We start from the raw sequence: 26,784 nt of genomic DNA, 5'->3' as shown, positions 1-26,784 counted from the left end.
AGAGACATGCAGGCCATAGACTCCTCAGTCTTGGCCTCTCCCACTTTTTCCCTCTCCACTCCTTCTCCTCTTCTCTTCCTTTTATAGACACAACTAGGGTTCTCTCCCATTAATGACTGAATCAAATTGAAAATTATGGTTTATATTTGACTTCCCTCATCATTATTTTTGATTTGCCAATTTTCATTAAAAAACCATATCATGGCCATTTGATTTTGATATAAACATAATTATGGTAGATTTGGAAGTCATAAAATCAGAAAGTCTTGTTAAAAAATATTTTCAGATATAGTGCACCTTCATTCCTTTAACTTTATACAAGATTTCATTTTGAACTTTTAATCTTATAAAGTATCTTTTCAGCCTTTTAATCCTAATACCATTAATTTCATTAATAAAAAAAATTTCTACGTTAAACTTTTAAATATTGACAAAACATACTTAAATGTTAATATGTTAACTTTAATTTTTAAAATAACAATGGTTGGTACCAAAAAAAAAAAAAATCATTTGAAACTGACGATGTTAGGGTTAGAGGATAGTAAAGATATTTAATAAAATTAAGAGATCAAATTGAAATCTTATATAAAGTTAGATGATCATAAGTATGCTTTAGCCAATATATTTTCTTTTAATTTTTAATTTTAAACCTGTTTTTTCCCTTTTACTTTATTTGTTTATTTTATATTATGCTTTTTATTTATTTTTCAACATATATCTAGAAGCCCAAACTGTTCACAAGGGTGGGACAGATTAGGGTTGGAACACGGGAAATGTGTAGTGTCAGTAAGGGTTTGGCTAGTTTAATATTTTTCTTTACATCCCATTTGACAAATTGCTTGAAAGGAGGAGTAATTGACACAAAGTGAAATGATATTCATGATTCTGGAAGATTACAAACTAACATGTGCCAACTTAAGCTCATAGTCTAGGTTGCTAGATAAAGGTACCAGGATCCGATGCAATATGGAAAATTTTTAAAATTTTAGGATATGAGTACGGGGATATTTATAATATATGTTTCAACATTTTATGATATAGATATAAGTATTTTGATTTTTAACAAGAATTTCTAAAGTAATATAATGATATTTATAACAATCAACCAACATATTAAGCTTTTTTCAAGTTTTTAAGTGATATAGTAACAAATTATTGGAAAAAAAATCATATTACAAATATTAAAATATGAAATACGTATTTTGAAGTATCCTACAAGTATTGTATTAGATACATATCGGATATAGATACGTTTACTTTTTTGAAGTATCTGTGCTTGATAAGAGGTAGTTCATGAAAGCAAACAGGAGGGCACATGATGCGTAAGCATCCTGCTGAGTCAAAGTGCAAAAGCTTTACCTTGGCTTGTTTAGTCTTTTTTCCTAGCTCTTAAAGCCTGCACCACCCTTATCTAAGTGGTGATTGGTCTAATAGGCGGGTTGCTGTGAATGTCGGATGGAAAGATCATTGAGCTGGCCCAAAACTTCCAAAAGAATATTTCAAAAGTAACATGCTGCTGGAGAATGGAGAAATATGCTGGAAAATTCTGAACTAGATATGCAGAATAGAAAGCACTAAATCTATATAGGGTCATTGAGTTTGCGTCCTGCCATTGGTGTTTATCCTATTGAGTATTGCTGCTTAAACAGTAAAAGGATCTTTAGGTTTTCAAATTGACTTGTCAATAAGAAACATTTTAGAATTCTAAAGCTCCTTCTGGGGATAAAGTCTTTGCCTGGATATTAACATTCAACAGGATAAACACAAATAACATGTCGCATGTTCAATGACACCTCATATAGCTCTCCCTCTGGATGATTGTAATGGGAAGATTTAGTTTAGAGTCTTTTTCCAACTTGTTTCTCCATGATTGGCAGTGAGTTAACCTTTTTGTTTATTTTTGGTGAGAGTAGAGTGAGTTCAAGTACTTAGGTAAGGTTTCTCTTTATTTGGTTTAAAGGGTTTCACAACATGGAGAATGAAAGATTGTGGCACTGTGCTTTTAATGGGGCTCTTTGTTTTGTTGGCTTGGAGAATACTGCTTGCTTCTTCAAGTGCTTTTCCTTCACACATTTTATGTGATGGAATTGGTGGTTGCATTGGATTTTAAGGGAATCACTATATGTGATGTGTAAATTGATTGTCAGCTCTTTTTCATTTGAGTTTTCTGGGTTTTTTTTTTTTTTACTTTGTTCTGTTTGCTGATTTTCTTGTCATTTTTATTTAGAATTTAATAGTACTATCCTTTATAATTTAATCTTTTATGGTAAAAAAGAGGAAAATTTTTTGGCAAACCCATTGAGGAATTTAATGCTCATTTATGGTCAAGTTGCTTACAGGACTTTGGTACTTGAGGATTAATACTAATGACATGATTAGTTGTAATATTTCTAATTTTATTTGGGGTATGGAAAATTTAGAATCATCCAGTCTCTCCAAGTTTCTGGTGGCTCTGTCTTTCTGTGAATTGTTTGGAGTTCAGTGAACATTAGTTTTCTCCTGGACATAAGAGGCATTTCTCTTGACCGTGAGACTGGAATAGGCTTTTTCCCCTTGTTATGGTCATTTGCTTTGGTTCACCATTAGGCTGTTTCAAATCCCCACTCCCCCACAAAAAAAAAAAAAAAATTAAAAATTGAAAAAACCACTCTCCCCTGAAAAGAGTGTTTACGTTCTGGCAAGAATAGCATGGCAGAACATCACTGCAATATATAATTTTCTTGGTGTCTTGATTCATTGGGTCAAAGAGGAATTGCTACCTCTGTAAAGGATGACTATCGATCTCTAGTTGTGGTTTGGAATAGTTTCATGGCTTTACTGTGTTGTTTAGCTATTGGTTTTAAAGAAAGGAGGGTGTTTTGAGTTTCAAATATGCAGAGAGCTTGGACTGCTGTGTTGTATGATGGACTTCGTAGACTTGTAGTTTCTTCTACTAATTGATGATCTTTTTCTGCACTGTTGCTTCTCTTATACTATTTTTTTCTTCCTAATGTATTTTGCATTCAACAACAACAATAACAACAAGCCTTTATCCCACTAGGTGGGGTCGGCTACATGGATTGCAAGATGCCATTGTGCTCTATCACTTATTTTGCATTCCTTAAAAAGATAAATATTCAACGTAGATAACTTTTCCTTTTGTTACCTTTACCTTCTGCTTCTAATGAAGTATGTTGTTAGTTTGACATCTTTGTATTCTTTATGCAGTATGAAAGCAGTAGTTTATATATAATAAACATAATGGAGCCAGTCCTGCAAATATACACGGTGTGCATTTAACTTTTGCACAATGCTTTTACCTCTATCTTTTGTACTTTCTCTTGGGTGAAATGAGTTAGTGATTGGTGTTCATTTACTGGAATAGGAAAGAGCAAGAGTGCAAGTTAGTGATAACAGTGATCTCTGTGTGATTGAGGACAAACTGGCCTGGATTGTTCATATCATTGGTGCAATTCTGAAGATAAAGCAATGTTCAGGTTGCAGGTAAAATGATTTTCACTAACTTTTAATGTCTATGTTGTAGATTCTAAGAGAATTTCCGCCAAAGATTTTATGCATGTGATTTTTATTTTTGATGCTATTTTTATATTCAGTGTGGAGTCTCAGGAAGTGCTTGATGCGGAAATTTCTGCTCGAGTTTTACAGTTGATAAATGTAACTGACAGTGGAATACATAGTCAGGTATGTATTAGTCTTTGCACAGGTTGTTATGGATTACTTTTCAGATATTTAATACTGGATACATTAATCTGCACTTAAACACTTTTTTTATTTTTATTTTGAACCTGGCTGGGTGGAGAGAAATAAGAAAGATAAATTTCTATTAATATATGAAATCAGAATCTAACTTTATAATATTAATGAGAACATAGAATGATAGAAGAAAATAGAAGGAATAAATTTATGAAGATGATATAGAACAAAAATCTTGTTCTATACTTCTCTCAATAGTCATGCTTAAGAAAATCTCCAAAGGGCTAAAAGTCTCAAAAGTCTGTTTTGTTCATCATATGCTTGCTTTTGAGTTGCTAAGCATATTTATAATTCTAAATACACTTTAAAATAATGAATAAAATCTAGGTAACTAAATAAAATCTATATTTGGATAAAATAGTAATAAAATATCCTAAAATCTATATTTGAATAAAATCTAAAGTCTAAACAACTAAATATATAAATAAAATATAAATAATTAAATATTTAAATAAAATCTAAATAATATTATGAAATAGAAAATATCTAAAATAAAATAAATATTTCCTAATATTTCTCAAACTTCTCAAATTATCCATTATCCTGCCATAATTGGTACTCTATCATCATGTTTCTAATTTTTCTCTAATTTATATAAAATTAGATAGCACTTGTGAGCCTAAGTTTAAAGGACCTTGTATTGGGCACACCTTAACAAAAATGGAGATCAACTTAGAATTGAAGCATTGACAACAAGCCTTATTTTACTAGATGGGACAGTTATAAGAATTGCACAACATTATTGTGCTCTATCATCAACCAAACCTTTGGGATTATTGTTAACCAAGATATTTCACTCAATAACTTTTATGAGTATTCTCTTGGGTGTTCCTCTACTTGTCTTTTACATGGCTACAGGTTATTTGTTTTGCTCTTCTCACCAGTGCCTCCCACGATCTTCTCTTTACATGTCCAAATCATCTTAAATATTTTCTACCACCTTTCCCTTAGTAGAGGACACACCTACTTTTTCTGTTATCTACTCATTACGAGTTTATTTATTTATTTATTTATTTTGTATGCTCACACATCCATCTCAACATTCTCATCTATACAACTCCAACTTTATGTTCTTGTTATCCTTTTAAAATCTAACATTCACTACCATATAACAGTTTGATAAAACTTCTCTTTAAGTTTATTAAGTATCTTCTAATCATAAATAACTTTTGTAACCTTTTTCGATTTAAAGCTCCCTATATCCTATACGTAACATCCTTGTCAATTTCACTATCATTTTGAATAATTGCTCTCAAATACTTAAAACTTTTTTTACTTGTGGTATGATCTAATCTTTTGATCCCACTTCTAAATCACTACCGACCAACATCTTATCGAAATTGCAATGCTTATATTCTATCTTCTACTCAAGGTGGAAACCCATTGATTCCAAAGTCCTCCATAACTCAAGTTTGGAGTTAATTTTTTCTTTTGACTCTGCAAAAAGAACTATATCATCTGCAATAATCATGCAATTGGGGTTTTTTCTCTTGAATATGCTTAGTCAGAACATCTAAAACCGTGTCAAAGGTCTCAAAATGTAGGCCAATCCTTATAAAAAAGTCTTTTGTCTCATCACCAAATGTTCTTATGCTAGTTGCTTCCCCTTTATACATATCTTGTATCTCTTTGATGCCAAGTCTTTGTTTGTAGTTCAGTTCAGTGGCTTGTGAACGTATGTCTTCATTGTGAAGTCAATGCTGCCTTTTTCCCCCTATTTCTTTCTCTTGCGTTTATTGTTTTACTTATGATGGCTTTATTTCCGTATTGTGTGTAGAATAATATGTTTCTTATCTACTGATATCATTGGTTTTGGACAGAGATATGGTGAAATAAGCAAACAAAGACTTGATAGAGCAATTCTTACTTTCTTTCAAAATTTCCGAAAGTCTTATGTGGGTGATCAGGCCATGCATTCTTCTAAGGTAATTATGTGCCTGTTTGGGTAGACTTTTCTTTCCAAAAGTAGCTTTGATATGATAAAAGCTTTATTTGGAGAAGTTTATGATTTCATCTTCCAGAAAAAGCTGAACACAAATTTTTATGGGCCCTTAATTCTGTTATCTGCAATCAGCAAAAAATTGAACACCTAAATTTTGCTCTTTTATTGTTTTGTTTTTTGTGCTGCAGCAGTTATATGCCCGGTTATCTGAGCTTCTTGGACTGCACGATCATTTACTACTATTGAATGTGATTGTTGGCAAAATTGTAACTAACCTTAAATGCTACACTGAGGTGAGCATATAACTATTGTACTATCTTTTTCTTCTATTTTTAGACTTCTCTCTTGTTTTGGTATACTATTTTCTTGATTGTATTAATTGCAGTGTGAAGAGGTCATTGATCACACCTTGAGTTTGTTCTTGGAGCTTGCATCTGGGTTAGTATTACTTGGATTCAAGTGTTTACGCTATTTTAGGCTCTTATTGAAGATAAACCACCCAGCGCTACTGACAACTTGGGATCTTTTCTTTCTATTCTCTCACCACTTGCAGTTATATGACTGGAAAGCTACTTCTGAAGTTGGATACTGTGAAATTTATTGTTGCTAATCATACGGTAATATCTCTTTCTTAACTGCCCTTCATTTCCTATTGGATTATCAAGTGTTGCAAAACCTATAGCTGACAAATAACTGATGCACATTCATATCAACCTCATAAATGTTGCCTCATAAATCTACCAGATTCTGAACCAGGGAATTGAGCAATGCTATTTAAACACCAGTTGCTTATTGGTTCCCTCTGATTACCTATTCAGCTTATGAGATTGACTGTCTACGATTAGCATTCATGTTCCATTATGATATAAATTGCTCTGTATCTTGATCTAATATTGCATGCCCGAAATCTTCTTTCAGAGGGAGCACTTTCCATTTTTAGAAGCAAACAGATGCTCTCGAAGCAGAACAACTTTCTATTACATTATTGGCTGGTTGATATTCATGGAGGATAGCCCTGTGAAATTTAAGTCCTCCATGGATCCACTCCAGAAGGTACTGTTATGCTGAAAGAATTGAGCAACAAATGAACTACTGGGACATTAGGGGTTGCAATCTCAACCCTAAAAGAATTAATTACTTCATCCTAACTTTTAGGACCTACTTAAAAACTGAACTATTGAAGGGTGTTGGGTCTCTTACCAACCAATTAAGTGTGAGTTTTATACATGTCAAAACAGTTAATGTGACCCAGCACCTCAACTGTGCATTTCCTCCTTTCAATTTGCAGTGTTGAGCTGCATCATCTTATGGTTCCTAAACTTTTGTCCTTTCTTCCATTATGCTGCTTCTTCACACCTTTTGCCAGTGCTCATTGGCCACTGGTCACTAGGAACTCCAGGCTAATATTTGCCGGGATCCAATGTGTATTATGTTATTTTCATTTGTATATTATTTATTATTTATTCAACATAGGATAAAAACATGAGGGTAGCTTTTCTATTCTTAATTTGTCGTGACTGCTCCAAGTACATATAGTTTTTATACAAATCTAGTACTTCCACAGATAACGATTTTTAAAATTGTTACAGAAATGTTGAAGATACTTTCAATTTAATGCATTGCACTGATGCTTGTTTGAATAAATTGCATTAAAAAAAGTCAAAATATATATCTTTTTGTGGAAAATACTGATAATTTTCTGTAATAGGTTTGGTTTTGGGTTTGTTTTTAATCCTTGATTGTTCGCTTGTGACCGTTGAGGATTAGAATTATTGCCTCCCTTGATATGTAGGCTTAGATTAGGCAGTTTTGTTTTTGATTGTTTGTTTCCTTACTTGTATGTATATCAAATTACACAATTGAATGAAAATGCAATACTTTTGAATCTCCACTCACACGGTATCAGAACAAGAGGGAGAGATCGAGACTATTCAAACTTCTGAAGACAAGATGGAGCAAGCAGCAGTATCAAACAATGACCCAACATGGTCTGCGACTGAAACTAACGCCCTTCATCGACCACGATCCCATGCTAAAAGGGAGAGCTCAAATCAATGCTAGGGAGGACGAATAGGTGTGATGTCGCCTCTAGAAGGGTCCATTGTTCTCATCATCCCGAAGAAGCTCATCAGGGACAACTACAGAGAGTGGGCCCACATGATTTGGCTTGCTATCAAGGGGCGTGGACGTCTTAGATTCTTGATAAGCGAGACCACGAAACTTAACTAGTCAAATGCTAAATGGGTACACACTTTGAAGTTAGAGAACTCAATGGTTGCATAGTGGCTTGTAAATGCTATGGTGCTAGGCATAAGGAGAATTTTTGTGTATTTACCCTCTGCCCGTGAAATTTGGGAGGCTGTTTGTGAGGCATATTTGGATGGCAAACACGTTTTACAAATTTTTGAGGCCAAAACCAGGTTGTGGAATATGAAGCAAGGGTTTCGAAGTCTTAATGGCTATTGCCTCGAAATGACTACACTTTGGCAGGAGCTGGATTTGAACAATGAGATGACATGGAGGAATGCTAAGGATGCTGCCCAATACTAAAAGCATGACGATAAGGAATGACTCTTTGAATTCCTTGTTGGACTTAATGCAAATCCTGATGACATTCGAGGGAGAATTCTTAGCTGTGTACCAATTCCATAAGTCCGTGAAGCTTTTGTTGAAGTCACATGTGAAGATTCTTGACAATAGGTAATGCTTAAAAGTAATAATCATGCAGCCAATACTACACCAGAACCATTTGCACTTGCATCTAAAAATGTGGATTCGAGAAATCAAAAGAGCAACCTGTTTGCGAGCATTGAAAGAAGACAAGTCACATGAAAGAAACTTGTTGGGATATTCATGGCAAACCTTTAGATTGGAAACCCAAAAAGCTAAGGGGGTGTGGTTACCATGTTGGTATAGAAAAACCTGATGAGGTAATTCCCACATCTCAAGCATTCTCATTTGAGTAGTTCACCAACTTTGTGGGTTTCTTAAACACACTCCAAATGTTTGGTTTGTCCTAGCAACCAGTAGCAACAGTGGTTCACAAAGGTAATTTCTTACAAGCCTTGAGTGCTATTCAACATTTGTGCACTAGAAATTTCTGGATTGTTGACTTAGGTGCCTCTAATCATATGACGAATAATCATGAATATTTCACTACTTATACACCATGTGATGGTTTTCTTAAGGTTAAAATTGTCGATGCCTCCTTATCTCCTACTATTAGGATTGGAGATGGCAAAATCTCTGATAAGCTTATTCTTCACTAGGACCTTCATGTTCCCAATTTGAAGTGTAATTTATTATTTGTTCACAAATTGAACACAAACGAACTTTGTCATGTGATCTTCTATGCCACTCTGTGTGTTTCAAGATTTGTCAACAGGGATGGTGATTGGCAGTGCTAAGGAATTTGATGGTCTTTACTACTTTGATGCATCCTCCTATGATAGTGTTTGTAATAAAGTCTCCCTCCCTAGGGATAGTGGTCTTTTGTAATGGTACCAATGCTTTGGTCATCCAGACTTTCAGTATTTGAGTCAAATGTTTCCCTCTCTTTGTTCTAATAAAGTTTTTCAAAATTTTATTGTGATGTTTGTGAACTTGCAAAGTACCAAAGGACTACGTTTTCTTGCAATGTTTTATCAACCATCCCAACCTTTCACCACTATCCATAGGGATCTTTGGGGACCCAGCCGTATTTCAAATGGAACCAATCAAAAATGGTTCATAACATTCATTGATGATCACACTCGAGTTTACTGGACCTATCTCCTTAAAGAAAAAACTAAGGTTGTCTTAATCTTTGTGAATTTCTACCCCTATGATTAAAACCTAGTTCCAAACAACCATTAAAATTCTTCACACTGATAATGGCTTAGAGTTTATTAACAGTGCTTTTGGCAATTTCCTTCAACAAAATTGTATTGTTCATAAAAGTACATGTGCTCATAGCCCCTAACAAAATGGGATAGTTGAAGGAAAAAATTGCCACATCCTAAATGTAGCCAGAGCCTTTCTGCTCACCTGTAATGTGCCAAAATTTTATTGGGGTGATGCTATTCTTATTGCCACCCATCTCATTAATAGAATGCCTAGCTGAATATTATCATTCAAAGTCCCCTTTGATGTTCTCCATTCCACTCACTTCAACCTTCACCTTGAAAATAACCTCCCTTTGTGAGTCTTTAGGTGCACTGCTTTTGTTCACATTCATCATAGTAATAAACTTGATCCTCGTGCTATCAAATGTATCTTCATCGAATGTTCTACTTCTCAAAAGGGCTATAAATGCTATGACCCTATTTCCAGAAAGATCTTTTTCAATTGTGATGTCATTTCATGAGGAAGAGCCCTTTTATCTCAAGCCTCCAACTTAAGGGGAGAATGAGTGCATTAGAGCCTATGGAAGATGCTGTGTTGCCCCCTCTGTTTCATCATCTTGAACCTAAACTATCTTACGAACCCCCATTTGAACTTCCCTTTGAGTCCATAGTTGAGTATGAGCTTGAGTATACCTCATGAGGGTGTACCCTGGGAGAACTACTATAAGGGGGAGAAAGCAAACACTTAAAAATACTGCATTCACAGAAAAGCGTTAAGGAATAAGACACAAGTTCTTGATAGACACCATGAATCTAAACCTATGACACCTCCTAAGCTTGAAGAGGAAGTTACTAATTATGATGAGGAGCCCAATGAGGTAGAGTAAGACTTGGATCTCCCTATTGCATTGAGAAAAAAGCCTAGATGCTGCACTAAATATTTAAGAGAAAGGTTTGTATCCTACAAAGCCATCTCACCGTGTTATTTGGCCTCCACAACTAACTTGGATGGTATACAAATACCAACATACATTGAAGAGGCTTTAAAGTCACCAGAATGGAAAAAGGCTGTCATAGAAGAAATTGATGCTCTTAAATTGAATGATACATGGAAGAGGCTGAGCTACCATGAGGGAAAAAGGTTGCAGGGTGTAAGTGGCCGTTTACTATAAAATATAAAGCAGATAGTACTATTGGGAAATTCAAGGCCCTCCTTGCTGCAAAAGGCTTCTCTCAAATTTATAGGACAGATTATACAGAGCCATTTGTACTAGTAGCCAAACTCAATATTGTAAGAATTCTAATTTCCCTTGGAGTTGGTAATTTGTGCCAACTCTAACTTGCCCTAAAAAAGTTGGGGCCAGGCTTGGCTATGTGGGCTTTTTTAAGAAGGTAGAATATTTTAAGTTCGATCCAAATAAGCCTAGCCCAAACTAATCGCTAAAATTTTCAGCTCTATATGTATGTAGAGTTGGTGATTTTGGCCAAGTTTGACAGACTAGCTTGAACCTGGCCGAAAAAAGTTAAGGCTGAACTTGGCTATATGGACTTTTTTAAGAGGTTAAGATACTTAAAGCTCGGCTCGAATAAACCCGCTCCACCCAAATTATTAGCTATAATTTCTCTAGTTGGTAATCTCGACTGGCCCATGTATTAACTAGGTGTGAAGAATGCTTTTCTTGATGGAGATTTAGAAGAGGAGGCTTTATTTCAAACTTATTTCCCGCTCAAAGGAGAAATATGGTTTGTAAACTAAAGAAGTTTTTATATGGATTGAAACAGTCACCTTGTGCTTGGTTTGAAAGATTCACACAAGTCCTTAAAAGAGAAGGGTTCATCCAAGGCCAGAGTGATCACACTTTGTTCTTTAAACATAGTGGAACAAAGAGAACCATCTTGAGTGTGTATGTGGATGATACTATTCTTATAGGAGATGATCAGGAAGAAATGGAGAAAATAAAGAAGTCATTGGCCAAAGCTTTCTAGGTGAAAGATTTGGGAGAGATGAAATACTTCTTGGGTATGGAAGTAGCATGATCCAAGAAAGGGATCTATACATCCCAAAGGAAGCATATTCTTGATCTTTTACTGGAAATAGGAATGATGGGATGCAAGCTTAGCACAACCCCTGTAGACGTAACAACCAAGAAGAAGGAAAAAAGGAAGAAAGAAGACAAAAACAAGGAAGGAGATGAAGAAGAAGAAGAGGGAGATGAGGAAGAAGAAAACGAAGGAAAAGATGTTGATAAAGGCAGATACCAAAGACTAGTTGGGAAGCTTATTTACCTTTTCCATATTAGACTAGACATTGCTTTTGCAGTTAGTATAGCAATTCAAAAAGATAGAGAGGAAGACTATAGAGATATTTATTGATGCAGACTACGCTGGAGCACATGGTGATAGGAGATCTACATTAGGATATTGTACATATGTGTGGGGTAACATAGTAGCTTGGAGGAGTAAATAAAACAAAATGTTTTTGCAGGAAGCAATGCTGAGGCTGAATTTAGGGCTGTGGCTTATGGCATATGTGAAGTAATCTGGGTAAAAAGGGTATTAAAGGAGCTGCAAATTGAGCTAGAATTACCATTGAGGCTGTACACGGATATTTATTGACGCAGACTATGCTGGAGCACATGGTGATAGGAGATCTACATTAGGGTATTGTACATATGTGTGGGGTAACATAGTAGCTTGGAGGAGTAAATAAAACAAAATGTTTTGGCAGGAAGCAATGCTGAGGCTGAATTTAGGTCTGTGGCTTATGGCATATGTGAAGTAATCTGGGTAAAAAGGGTATTAAAGGAGCTGCAAATTGAGCTAGAATTACCATTGAGGCTGTACACAGATATCAAGGCTGTTATAAATATCTCAGAGTCCATTCAACATGACAGGACTAAGCATGTTGATGTGGATAGACACTTTATTAAACAAAAGATCCAAGGGGGTTTTGTATCACTCAAACCTGTGCCCACATGGAATCCAACGGCAGACATCTTTACTAAGGGCCTTTACAAAGAAGCATTTGAAAAATTTGTTGGCAAGTTGAATATGGTTGACACTTACCATCCAACTTGAGGGGGAGTGTGGGAAATAAGGATAATTAATTATCTTTAATAGGTTTGATTTTAGGTTTGTTTTTAATCCCTGATTGTTTGGACCATTGAGGGTCAGAATTATTGCCTTTCCTGATATGTACGCTTAGATTAGGCAATTTTGTTTCTGGTTGTTTGTTTCATTACTTGTATATATATCAAATTACACAGTTGAATGAAAATACTATACTTTCGAATCTCCACTCACACTTTTGTTGTGAGTTGTCTCATATGTGGTATTGTTAGAGCTTTCTGTTATATTTTGTATTATTTTCTTATATTTGGATTGGCTGGTTTGACCATTATTTGTTTTTCTGTGTAGTCCTACCTACGGGGAGTTTTATTTCATTCCCACTGCTTTCTCTTCCTATTTATTTCTCCTAGGATTCAATGAATTATATTAAGCACAGAATATTTTATTTTCTGTGGCTCTGCATTCAATGCTGAGGTCCCTTAAAACGAGGTCTCAGCATTGAACACGTTGCAGTATACATCAAGTCTGGTGTCACCTCTAATTAGTGCCTACCTCCGTCACTTGAGTGGCCACAACTATCTCCAGTGGTCTTCAAGTATGATTAGTAGATTGAGGGTGGCAGGGCTCAAACACTTGACCATGAATGGTTTATTAATATTTCTGATGATATATAATTTTGTAAAATTGACTTAATTGGAGTATCTGACTTGACATTTATCATAATTTAGTGATTAACCCACTGCAACTAATATTTTGTGTTCAGGTGTTTCTCAGTTTGGAATCAACTCCTGATTCCCTGTTTCGAACAGATGCTGTAAAGTATGCACTGATTGGGTTAATGAGGGACCTTAGAGGAATTGCAATGGCAACAAATAGGTTGGTATTTGGTTATTACTGGCATCTGAGTGCAACATAATTCCATCTACCATGGCCTTTCATGTCTGTTTTTCTTGCCTCAGCCGGCGAACCTATGGCCTTCTATTTGATTGGTTGTATCCTGCACACATGCCACTGCTTATACAAGGCATCTCACATTGGACTGACACTCCAGAGGTAATAGAACTTGTAGAGGCTTTTTGGTAGCTACCGCTACTTTCAAATGGTTAATTTATAGTAATTCTCTATCGCTTGGAATCTCAAAATCTCATTATCTTGACATCTTCTATATGCAATGCCCATACTCTGAAGATGCCAGCCTATATGACTTGTGTATATATTTTACTATAAGTAACCTCACTGAACATCGCTGTTGTTTGGTAACTTAAGCTATACTGGTTTTAAATTGTCATGGCAAATCAAATAAACTTCTGATAGACCCTGAAAATAAAAGATATGTCATATGTGCAAGAAAGAAATATGGGGCTGTTTAGGGAATTTGACAAGCAGGAATAAGTTGAATCTTTTTAAGGGGGTTCTACAGGTAATTTGTTAGGAAAGTGGGATTAAAATAGTGGATGAGAGAAGAAGATATGGAGAATTTGGGGAAACTGAGGTTCAAGTCCCTTGAAGAGAGACTTCCTTTTTGATCTGCTTGTCGGTTTTCCTCTCTTTTGGGTTTGCTTTTATTATAACTTTCTAAGAAGAAACTTAGATTCCATCAAGTGTTAAGAGCAGGCAGATTTTGCAGATGCTTATTGTTTTTCCTTTTTTTTTTCTTGCTTTTTTCCTAGTTCTTTGGCTCCTCATCTATTGTTGTTGTATAAATCTGGCCAATGTTTCTTTGACCTCCTCTGTTGTATCCCATATATATTATATTTATATATTGTGCAGGTTACTACTCCTTTGTTGAAGTTTGTAGCAGAGTTTGTCTTGAATAAAGCTCAGCGTTTGACATTTGACTCCTCTTCTCCAAATGGCATACTTTTGTTCCGGGAAGTCAGCAAATTGGTTGTTGCTTATGGTTCAAGAATTCTGTCTTTGCCAAATGCTGCTGATATATATACCTATAAGTTTAAAGGAATATGGATATGCCTAACAATTTTGTCAAGAGGTAAAAATCTAGCTTGTCTTGTTCCTAGTATTGCCATGATGTGCTTTAGTGTCCAGCATAACTTTGGTTGGTTTGCTTGGATCTTCTGTTACTTACCTGGTTTGCACTAGTGGAAGAGAGGTCCGACCTTGAAAGTCGATATCTATAACAAAGACCAATAGCCCAAAGAAGTATATATATTCCTCCGGTCCAGTATATAAGTCACTTTCTAGAAGCATAATCTGGTCTACTTTATAAGTCATTTATTGATGGAATTGTTTTGTTTCAAATTATAATCCCCAAATTGCCTTTAAAAAGTAAGAGAGAGAAAGGCGGAAAAAATAATATTATATGATTGACTTACTTTTTGCTTTTTACTTGAGGGTTATGTTTAGAATTTCACGTACTTTTATTGTATTGGTATTGATGAAGTTGGTAGAAATGGCTTATAAATAGGATTGGAGGGAGTACACTAGTAATACACTTGCATGCATTACATTGATTTTTAGGTTGGCTTTCCATCTATTTTGGACCAGTGAGAAGCCTGTCAATGTGGAGTTCCCAATGAACTGTGTGTTTAACATTTTGTAGATTGTCAGAGTTTCTTACTGTTTCAGAGTGTTACAATTATCTTTGACCAATATTTTTAGGATATTGATGTCGATATGTCTAGTAGGTTGTCTTGTGGTTAATTTCCTTTGCAATTCCTTTAAATGAACTAGGCTTTCACACCAAATGGTGTATAAAAGAGACCCAGAGACAACTAAGTATGAAAATTCTATTTATTTAGTACTTCTACGTACGGGTTCACAGCCTTCTACATGCATATAGTCCTACTGGATGCAATCCAGCAATAACAATAACAATAGCACAGCAACACTGCTGAAGTAAAAGACTCTTCTTGATATGTGAACTCACGTATTAGGAAGGTTCTGATAGCATGTGAAAATCCAAAACAATGTGCCGTCCAGTTCATTAATAAAAAGAGCCATATAATATACCTATCCCAGCAAAAATGAGTAAAAAATTCAAACTTCCTAATCTTTCTAGCCAATAAAATACAAGATTAAAGCCATTGAAAGGGAAACAACCAACTAAGAATAATAGGAGCACATGTTTTGTGCCTTGGTCCAGTCACATGGCCGGCGAAGCATGTGCATGCCATATGGCCATACTCTACCTAACACTGGAGGGGCATGTTAAAGACATTAATAAAAACAATCTGGGGACATTTCCTGACAGCCCAAGAGTTGATATTATTGTATGAAAGGGACTTTGTCAATGTCAAGGGGTGATTTGTATGTCTTTTGATTCTCATTTTATTAATTGACATGTCAGAACAAAAATTGTTTGTGAGAGGACTGTTCTTAGTATTTTCCCCCCGAATAACAGCGCTTTCAGGAAACTATGTCAATTTTGGTGTGTTTGAATTATATGGCGATAGAGCTCTTTCTGATGCCCTTGATGCTGCTCTAAGGATGACACTGTCAATATCTCTGTCAGATATTTTGGCGTATCAAAAGGTATGTATAGAACATTTCTTTCCTAAGATTGTGATTATAATTGAATGCTACTTTAACTGCGCTTCAAACTATATTGTTGATTCAATCTAATTAGTGTACTTTAATTCCACTATGAATGCTCATAATTGTTTTCATATCCAAGTGCAGGAAAAAGTTTCAAATTCTTGTGTTTATTTCAAGTTTTGTTGTTTACTTTTGTTGATAAGCATAATTTTCAGTGTCTTGATGTGAGTTTTTATAAGCATCCTGCTTCATCAATAAACCGTAATGTGGCACAATGAAAAATAAGTGTATGAGTTTAACTAGATGGATCTAGGGAACCAGGTCTTTCCAAATTATATGGCAGATCTTTTTTTTTTTTTTTTCCCCTTTCTGCTAGCTTGTCACATTTCTTCATTTTGTTGCTTTTGCTTTGCAGCTGACAAGGGCTTACTTTGCATTCTTGGAGGTCTTGTTCAACAGCCATATCTCCTTCATATTGAACCTAGAAACTAGCACCTTCCTTCATATAGTTAAATCCCTTGAATCTGGTCTTAAAGGCTTGGACACGGGTATCTCATCACAGGTTATGGCAAAGGCCGTTTTTCTTATTCAGTTTGCTTCTTCCTGTTTCAGAATAGATCAGCATAAACTTCATCTTTTAAGCTTTTTTTTTTCCTGTTTTTATGTGGAATTAAAATGCCATATATATCAAGTTTTTCGTTTCCTGTGACTGCCTTTATTTAATTCTTTGAATTATGGATCACAGTGCGCATCTTCTGTCGATAATTTAGCTGCTTTCTACTTCAACAATATCACTATGGGAGAAGCCCCGAATCTACCAGGAGCAGTCAATCTTGCTCGTCACATTGCAGAGTGTCCCAATTTGTTTACAGAAGTATGTTGTATTTTATTTTACATTTACTGCCTTTCAGCCAGCCAAGAGAGTCCTTTTAGTCTAAGATCTTAAATTTGGAGCAACTGTCTAAGCTAAGACTTGTCTAACTTAATTGAAAAAAAAAAAAAAAAGTATCATACTTCTTCGGAACAGTCTGAAAAGGTTTCTGATTTCTGATTGTTCTTTTACTATTTTGAGAGGAAAGGAAAACCATATTTTCGTTGTCTAATTGAGTTGAGTATCTCTTTTACATGCTTAAGATTCTGAAGGATCTCTTTGAGATAATATTATTTGAAGATTGCGGTAACCAGTGGAGTCTGAGCAGGCCGATGTTGAGCTTAATTGTTATTAGTGAGCAGGTAAGTAACATTTGAAAACTTAATCTTTCCTTGCTTTTTAGTATGCTGTTTTTGGTTCAGGCTATAACGTAATGGTGAATATTCTTACGTGCCTTTTCACTTTACGTCTGATAAGTTATTTTTTTTCTTTTATAAAAAAATGAATTTATGGGATGAGAAGAGTAATACCTCAATGATGACAAGTAATCCTTCCAAAGCATAATGAAAACAACTAAATTCACTATGCAGCTGCCAGTACAACTGGGATGCCCCTCTTGTACACTAAGTCATAAATTCATAACTAGTGTTCACTCAACTCTTAACAAATAATTAGTGATAGTACATGGAGACAAATTTCCTCGAATATGGTTACTTGTATTAATTTAATCATTTCTTGTATGTGCTGGTGCAGAAACTAGGATTCACTTGCATGTGAGAAAACTTTAGGCCGTATAGGGTTAAGAAATTAATTTTTTCTTTGAAGTTAGGGTAAAATGTTTCTTCTCTTGAAATGTTCTCTTATTCTTATATTGATTGAAAAACTCCATATGCATTACCGGACCTTTGGGGGAGCAACACCTGAGGTAATTCATGAGGTATTATGACCCATGGTCTCTATAAGCTCTGCATCAAAATCCTAAACTTGTGAGACTCAAATATCATACCTTGTAGTGTTTTGGGTTGCTTTTCTGATTGGATCATTAAGCTGAATATTCCAAAGGCTAGATAAATTGGGAGAAAAAGAAGCATTAATTACTTAAAAGTGACAAATGGATATGCATGAGGTATGCTTTGCTTTTATAAATTGGGAAGAACAAAACATTAATTTCACATAAAAGTGATAAATGGATTTGCATGAGACATGCTTTGCTTTATAAATTGTGGAGAAAAAGCATTTTGTCAGATATCCTGCCCTTTTTTTTTTGGGATAAAAAAGCCTAATGGACTACTATGATAGTGGTATCAAATTATCTTGAGAGCATTATGCTTACATACTTTCGTTACCCTTGTTTTAATTTCTATAAATAGCGAGTAGTGATAATGGTTAATTGAAGGGATCAAACCATCGGTTATCTAGTACTGATTTGTTTGGCGCTGCGTTTTGCTAATTATTTGGGCTTGTTTACAAGGAACTAAAATTTTTTTTCCCCTGCAGATATTTTCAGATTTGAAAACTCAGATCTTGGCGTCACAGGTATTTCGTCTCCCCCCCCCCCCCCCCGGGGGGAAAAAAAACACGGAAAAAAAAGTGTGCTCACTGAACAAATTGAAAGCTTCAAATACAGTGATATATTATGAAATGGAAGGGGGGAAAAAGAGAAGATACATACAGTAATGGTTAAATTGAGAAAATTTTATGCTTGAATATTTTTTTAATGTCATATCGCATGTGGTTTTTTAATCAGAGTTTCATATCAGTAATCTTAGCGGTAAAGAAATGACAATTGGTCTCTAAACATTGACATGTATTTCTATTAGGGTTTCCGTCATGGCAATTCCAAAATAAAACCAAAAAGATAAAAATGATTTGAATGTGCCTAATGTAGTTCAATGCTCTCTAAACTTTTTTTTTTTTTTTTTTACAATGTCTTGCGAGTCTAAATGTTGGATCCGGAAATAAGCTCAGCTCTAGGGTGTATTTGGGTGATGGGAAATGGGGGTCGTGTTCCCATTATGTCCACGTCGTGTGACTCAGGCTCTTTACTCTTTTGCAGCCAATGGATCAGCGTCAGCGGCTCTCGCTATGTTTTGATAAACTTATGACAGATGTTAATCGAAGCTTAGATTCGAAAAACAGGGACAAGTTCACCCAGAACCTCAATGTATTCCGGCTCGAATTTCGCGCCAAAAATAACTGAACTTTGTGCAGACTTCAGAGGTAAATATGAAACTCCATCTTGTTTGTACATGATCGATGTCTGTTTGTCGAATCAGCGTCTCTATCTTGGGAGGCACCTTGGAATCTTGGTATGGGATCAGAAACCACATTATAGGATTTCCCCACTGTCATGATATGAAGATATGAAAGAAATGTAATTCTGGTACCAAGGTTTCCGAGTGTCAAGTGTGAAACCTACAGATTTACAGCACAATTCTCATTGTACTTACTATATCAGAATTGGGGAAATTTAGGTAGGTGACACAGATGATGGGGACAGATTTGAAATTGGAATTTATATGTGAGTACTTGAGGTCAGGAGGAAGGAAATATGTGGTAATCAAGTTTAAGGGAGAGGGTCAGATGGGAACCACCCAATTATTAATTGTAGGCTTGGTGATTCTCTAGTTAATATAAGATCAATTCTTTTTAGAGAAGTTTAGTGTTGGTTGTATTTTGTTTTAGAAAAAAAAAAAAAAACCGTTGGTTGCTATTTGATTTTATTTTGTTTGATACTGTATATTAGTGAAGCTTTCTTAATTTGATTGTGTGTATATATGAAGATTGGGCTGTGTATTGGAAAAAAAAAATGTAGCATTGGTGTGAATAATTAATTCAATTTATTTTGATCAAATTAGAGTCAATTATATAGGTCCATAAATAATTTGTTGTCAATATGCTTGTTTAGTATTTATTTTGATGGATTGACGCATCATAATTAATTAATTCTTCTCAATTTTACTTTTTATTTGCTCATTCTCTCTTCTTATGACATGGTCTTTACCGTGAAATGATGTGTTTTAATAATTATTGACAATGAAGAATTCTTTAGTTTGTTTTATGAATTTGACTTTTCTTTACAAGCCATCTTGGTTATGCAGAGGTATTGTAAACCAGTTGTTGTAAAATCGGGATAATGAAATTTTTGTCCTCAACTTTGTTTCAATTATTAACTTGGTCTTTTTTAATTTTTATTAATCAAGCCCATAAAATTTTAAAATTATACATAATTAGTTGTTTTGGTTTAAACAGAAAATAACATCACAAGATCTAATTATATATGGTTATGAAATTTTAAGGATTGAATTGATAAAGATAAAATTTTCAGGACTAAATTGAAAATTGAAGTAAATTTGACTACTGAAGTTTCATTTTCCCTTATTAATCAAATAAATCATTATCATGGTAGTGTTTCGATTGGTGGATTTCAATTAGAATTTTAGACTTTATATTTTGCATTTTAAATCTCACATGTAGAATTCATATATTCAAAATTTTTTGTTTGGGAAGTTTAAAAAATTTTGCAAATGAAGAAGAGGGATGAGTTGATATTTAAAACGAATATGGAAAATCAGAAGTGATGAATTTATTTATATTTTTTACTTGATGCAAGATAAGAAAAGATATTAGAATTATGGAGCATGAATAGTAAAATATGAAAAAAAAAAGAAAATGTTTGAAATAATTGAAATTTCAAATGATTAAGATGAATTTGAAATAATAAAAGAAATATAATAAGAGATGGTTGCATTTTTTTTTTTAAATCCATAAAATTTTATTCATCCAAAATTTCAAATGGAGGATTTGATCAAAATCAAAATCAAAATTCATATTAATATGGAATTTTAACTTAACAGAAGTTGATTCTCATATTCTATTTAGTGTACATGGTCTATTTTTAGTATGTCTTAACACAGTTAATCATTTTAATTTTCTTTCTTTAGCAAACTTCACCACTCTTAGATGGCATAAAATATAATTACAAGGATGAAACTAATAAAGTGGTTCTATGTATCTGTTACACGGGCTCTAGGATATTTTCCAAAATAAGAGCGTATGGATTAAAACATGAAATTTATGTCCTTTGATATAATGTAGGATAAAGAAATTAGAGGAAAGAAATGCAAGTTATTCATGTGAACAAAGTCATTAGAAAAGGCCATCTAAAAAAGTTACATTTTTTAAAAAAGTTATTGGCAAGATTTATTAATAGGGTGGTAAATGTATGATAAATTACTTTTAATAACAACTTATTAATTTTTATTGTTTATTACTTCTGCACACACTAAAAATATTAACATATGATTTTATTTATGAACTTATTATTTATGAAAAAAAGATTAAAAAATATATTAACATGTTATTGTACTATATAAATTTATTAAATGTTAATAGCCAAGACCAAGGTATGCTTTAATTTTTTTTTTAAACAAAGTAGACAAAATGGTTAACATAAAAAAATGTTGCATTCCAGGAAAAAATAAAGATTTACTATCATTGGACAAACATATGATAAGCTATTTTAATAAAAACTTGTTATTTTCTTCCTAGTGGAAATTAGCTCTAGTGAAATGAACCAGTTTTTTATAATGTGATGAATTAAAGTTTGAATTCTTGCAAGAAAAGATATGATGGGAAGAAAATTAAAAACATATAAGTGAAGATATTATAAGAATATTGTGAATTTGAAGATAGAATATATTTTGCTTTCATATTAATTAGACATATTTTGTTTTAATTTGAATTATTGTTATGTTTCAGCATTTATTATTATCTTTTCATTTATTGTTACCTTTTTATTTAATTTTAAAATTTATAAGATTTTCATGCATTTATTTTTAGGATTAGGTTGAGACTTATAAATAACACATCAACTCATTTGATTTGTACACGCTTATTATCGAATAAGAATTACTATTGTATTGCCTGTTCTTTGATTTTTTTTTTCCCTCTCTACCTAGTTCTCTCTTCTCTCTATATTATCTTTACTCTCTTTCTCTCTTTTCTATATTTTCTTCTCCCTTTCCCCTTTTCATGTTTTGCATCAATATGCCAATATTTAGTGCATATTTAAAAATGAAAATCAGGGAGGGCTCAGCTTTTAAGGGTTTAGGCCCTAAAGCCTAGTCATCCACAAATCAATCTAATTTTGTGGCCTAACCCTTACTTGCAGGATTCAGGGCCAAGCCCATAAACCCTCTTTTTGAAAAAATAAAATAAAATTTAACATTTTAATTTAAAGTCTAAATTTAACATAAAATAAATTAAAGTCTCACATAAAATTCAATAAAGATTCAGAAGTTTGAATTTAAGACGAAGATTAAAATCTTCATCGATATAAATATAAATACTCACAATTAATCTTAAGATCAAAATCTACCACACCTCAAAAATACCAATTAAACAAACTTAAAATGATAATAGCATTACTAAGATATCACTATTAAACAAGTTCCTCTAATAAACAATTCAAAATACAATGACTGAGAAGGAGATGATTTAGTGACTTCATGTGAATGCAAAAGTCAGATGCGAGAGGTGAGAAGGAGAGCAGAATCTAGTCTATCGGAGAGACGAGATGCGAGACGTTGAGGAAGAGATGAGGAATTAGAGGCATGAGATTAAGTGATTGACTAGCTATGGTTGAGGGCATGAGGTGGTGAGGGAGAGACGAGCAAGGAGAAGCAAGAGGCTATCACAGGGTTCAGAAAATCGAGTGATTAGGGATTTAAGGTTCAACGTCAAAGTCTCTTCTTCAAATTAATCAAACACAACAAAAATTTTAAAAAATGTTAATAAAGTAACTAAGCTTGAAGGGCTATTTGGGCCTGAGCTCTTTTTTATAGGGGTTATCAGAGTCAAACCCTCAAAGTCAGTTACATTAAAAAAAATTAATTTTCAAAGTTTGAACTCGTCAGACCACGAAATTAGAGGGTGACCAGCACGAGACGTAAATCATCTCACACATCCCTTAAGCCCTAAATTGAGAAATCTTTTCATTTTAAAACATAGCTAAATTTGAAATGAAAATTGTGATATAATTAATAAAAATCATTATAATAGAAATTTCAATATTTTTGTAAAAATTTTAGCAGTTTCGATAACATTTTCCCTGTAAATAAAATCTCCCAAAAATTTTACAATACAATATTTTATATAAAGTAAAATATCAATCAGGTGCTCAACTCTTTTTAACCAACAGACAACATATACCAAAATAGAGATCTAATTATAGGCTACGTGGAGCACCTAACCTTACTCCCAAAATAAAATACATGAATTCAAATATTTAAATTAAAAAGAGATAATGCAAAGTAAAATTCTACCCATAACAGTTGTATGCCCTTCAGAGGTCAATAGTAGAATCAACGTCAACTAACGAATCTGAGACCAAAATAATTTTTAAAAAATAGCATCTTAAAAATAAATAAATAAATAAATATGTATAAAAAGGAAGTTTAAAATAATTATGTGTACTAAAGATAACAATTTTCGCAAACAAATATTTGCTAAACTTAAGCATAAAGGGTTTTATGTAACATTAAATAAAATCTTGATTCATTAAAATATTATATCAAACATTATTATCATTTCATTTTAATAAAGCAAATAACTGCATTAAATAATTATAAATATATCATTAATCCAAACCAATGAAAATAAATCTATCAAATAATTAAAAACTCATAATTATAGGGACTTATCAAAATAAGTAACAAACGTGGACACACAGTCCACAAGGGTGAATAATTAAAGGCGGCTTATGCCACGGAAACAAATGTGAATATATAGTCCATGAGGATAAGTAACCAAACGCGCTTGAGCTACAAAACAAACATGAATACATAGTCCACAAGGGTAATGCTAATCAAACGCAGGTCAAAGCCACGATATCAAACGCGGGTATTAGACCCACGAATAACAAACGTGAGAACAAAGCTCATGAAAATCTAATTAGCTAGTCCTTGACCATGGCGTACTAAGGGCTAATGGAACTGCCGTTAGTAATTAGTATTCTGTATAAAGTTCCCTTCAAATTTGTTTTCAAGAATGCGAGAAAATCATCACTTTTAAAATAAAATTTTTCATTTTCAATATCAAACTTGCATGAATTATTTTTCCATAGCAATTTAATAATTTTTAAAATGAAATCCCATAAAGCAATAGTACTCAACTTAGATATATCATTCACAAGGACAATTGAAATTTAAAAATCAAGTTCCATTCTTCTAATAAGCATTTCAACAAACAACTCATAGGCACCTATATTTAAGTTTTACATATAAGTTATTCTCTCCCAATTTCACCCTAATAAATTTTTCAATATCAACCAATCCAAACAAAATTTATTTAACTCTAAAATTATAACCCATGTGCATGTTATTACCAAGCTTCAAAATAAATTTTCAGCTCAAATTTGAGTCATCTCCTTCCTTTAACAGTACGTGTAACAGCAGAAATAGAGGAGACCATTTTTTTCAATCATCCATTCAATGATTCATGCATAGAAACTATGAGAATTAAGTAGGCTCAGACTTCTTTACCTTTATTAACATTAGCATACATAAGGAGAAAAGAAGACAATGATTGCACGGGAAAAATGACAGCCAACAAACTGAACCTCCCACAGCCAATAATCCATTCCCACAACATAAATTCTTCATGTAACAAGAGAAAAGATCAAAGCTTCCACCTTAAGTGACTCACGATGCCCGAACACAGAAAGAAGGGGAAAATGGTGTGCCTAAACAATGAAGGGAAAAAAACGATCACTATGAACAAAGGAAAGATGAGCATCCCAGTATTAATGAAACAAGTGAGGGGAAAGAAGAATGCTTATACACCCTCACTAATAGTAAAGAGGAAGAAACCTCACTGATCTGTAACAAGGAAAGGAAACAAAAATAGAAGCCACGAGCTGATTGGTCAATGGCGGACAAAGCAACAGCACCTATGTTGGCGGCAATTGGCCACGGAGGCGATGAAAGTGAAGGCACAGTAGAGGATTGAAGAATGGCTGGGTTCAAGCTTTTCTTCTTTCTCTTGGATCTCTAGAGAGTGCAGATTTTTATCATATTGATGAGGGGCAATTTAGTAATTTTACAAACAAAAAGCAAGAAAATGAAATTCCCTTGCCTTCATCAGATTCGAACATGAGACCTATTGCCTAAGATTTATACCATCTTCTACTACACTAATAGCCCATCTGGTCATAAATATTTCAAGTACTAATATAATTACTATTAAAATAGAAATTTATATATTTAGTTTTACTTAAATTCTTAGGTTATTACAAAACTTTTATTTAAATAGGGCCTATAGGCCTAGCCCTTATTCCTAACTCTACTAAATATACCTTGAATATAGAGGCAACATTTTAGGTTGATTGGGCTTATTTGAGCCAAGTTTTATTCAGACTGAGTTTAAAATACTTGAACACATAAAAAAGCCCAAATAGCCAAATCTAACCTTAATATCTTAGGTTTCTGAGTTGGCTAGAATACTTAAATTGTTAGATATAGGTGATTTAGAAAATTCAAGACTTTTAAGACTAGTTATGTAACCAGCTTAGAAAATCTTTTTCTAAACCAGTTGTGAGTGCCCTAGAAAAAAACAAAAAAAAATAAATAGACTTTCTAAACCAGTTATAGGGCATAACTGGTGTAGAATGTAATATTGATTTTGCCATTACCAGAACACTTAACAATCACACGCTATCATGTAATTAAAAGTTAATTAACCCCTCATGATTTACTATGATATAAAAGGTGAAACAACAATTTATAATTTAAAATATCTTTAAAGTTTAGGATCTTAAGAAAATTATTTTTAAATTATTTGAGTTCAAACATAAGTTAAATTAGATTATTAAAATAGTTGGAAGCATCACATTTAAGAAAGAAAACATAACATTGAAATAGGGGCAAAAATGTCATTTCTCTATTTTCTAAACCATCTGCTGTAGCATATATCATCTACCATGGCATATAACACAGAAAATGCATGCTACGACCAATAAATCCATAAGCTGCAATAAGAAATCCTTTGTGCCATGTATTGCAATGTAGGCATGATGTATCACAACGCATCATCTTATCACATGATATATGCTATCATGATAGCACCTAGAGTAAAATTTTGACATGTGTTATTTTTTTGTTATAGTGAAACTCTTTAAAGCTTGATCAATATAGCCCTCACTGCCACTGCCACTAGACCTTTTAGTGCATTCCAACCTTTTAAACATATTGTCCTTGTACTTTTCATCCTCCTTATATATCTCTTCCTCATGCATGTCCTCATCTTAGTTACCACGACCATGATTCCTTATGCTCTTACTACTTTTCCCCTTGTTCCTCTTAAAAATCATATCATGCTCATCAACCTTATTCTTGATACCAAACATTTTCTCACTGTTAGGGGGAGGTGTTAGCTACTCCAATGTTGGCACATGTTTATATGATATTTGTTGTTTTGGTTGTGGAACAATTTTTGAAATATTATTAGTAGTAGTGGCTTTACCTCCTTGCAGCATTCTCCTTTCTTAAAGATGGAAGCAATCACAAAAGAAACAAGTTAGTCACTAGCTCAATAAGAGAAATAATGTGTAATAATGATAATTGTCAACTCTATACAAATACAGAATCACAAACATCAACCAAAACACAAGACCAGTTCTCAAAACTCAAAAATCTGATATCAAGTTGTAATGTTGCCTATATTACTACAATTACTTAGCCATATCACCACACATTACAATGGTAATTAGGGAGTAAATACTTTAATGCCCTTACCGTGATAAAAATGAATTAATTGTAGTTAAAAAGAGT

General features: G+C 33.6%; 1 protein-coding gene across 3 annotated transcripts in view; it reads left to right on the top strand.

The window, feature by feature from the left end:
- Nucleotides 1-19,808, top strand: part of LOC129290362 (uncharacterized) — a 30,242-nt gene extending 10,434 nt beyond the window's left edge. For 2 of the 3 annotated variants that reach the window (XM_054927112.1, XM_054927113.1), the window contains exons 13-29: nucleotides 3,208-3,267; nucleotides 3,365-3,483; nucleotides 3,594-3,681; nucleotides 5,574-5,678; nucleotides 5,884-5,988; nucleotides 6,081-6,133; nucleotides 6,249-6,312; nucleotides 6,614-6,748; nucleotides 13,352-13,464; nucleotides 13,548-13,641; nucleotides 14,359-14,578; nucleotides 15,950-16,080; nucleotides 16,499-16,645; nucleotides 16,829-16,957; nucleotides 17,218-17,316; nucleotides 18,452-18,490; nucleotides 19,011-19,808. In XM_054927112.1, coding sequence (XP_054783087.1) covers nucleotides 3,208-3,267; nucleotides 3,365-3,483; nucleotides 3,594-3,681; nucleotides 5,574-5,678; nucleotides 5,884-5,988; nucleotides 6,081-6,133; nucleotides 6,249-6,312; nucleotides 6,614-6,748; nucleotides 13,352-13,464; nucleotides 13,548-13,641; nucleotides 14,359-14,578; nucleotides 15,950-16,080; nucleotides 16,499-16,645; nucleotides 16,829-16,957; nucleotides 17,218-17,316; nucleotides 18,452-18,490; nucleotides 19,011-19,154 — 1,845 coding nt within the window. In that variant the 3' untranslated portion in view covers nucleotides 19,155-19,808. The remainder of the gene's footprint in view (nucleotides 1-3,207; nucleotides 3,268-3,364; nucleotides 3,484-3,593; nucleotides 3,682-5,573; nucleotides 5,679-5,883; nucleotides 5,989-6,080; nucleotides 6,134-6,248; nucleotides 6,313-6,613; nucleotides 6,749-13,351; nucleotides 13,465-13,547; nucleotides 13,642-14,358; nucleotides 14,579-15,949; nucleotides 16,081-16,498; nucleotides 16,646-16,828; nucleotides 16,958-17,217; nucleotides 17,317-18,451; nucleotides 18,491-19,010) is intronic. The other variant, XM_054927114.1, reaches the window with a different exon arrangement.
- The last annotated feature ends 6,976 nt before the right edge of the window (nucleotides 19,809-26,784 follow it).

The sequence above is a fragment of the Prosopis cineraria genome, unplaced genomic scaffold (assembly GCF_029017545.1).
Source record: "Prosopis cineraria cultivar Desert tree isolate PC_DT_omini unplaced genomic scaffold, ASM2901754v1 PC13, whole genome shotgun sequence".
Taxonomy (NCBI): Eukaryota; Viridiplantae; Streptophyta; class Magnoliopsida; order Fabales; family Fabaceae; genus Prosopis; species Prosopis cineraria.
This window is presented reverse-complemented; position numbering and strand designations above follow the sequence as displayed.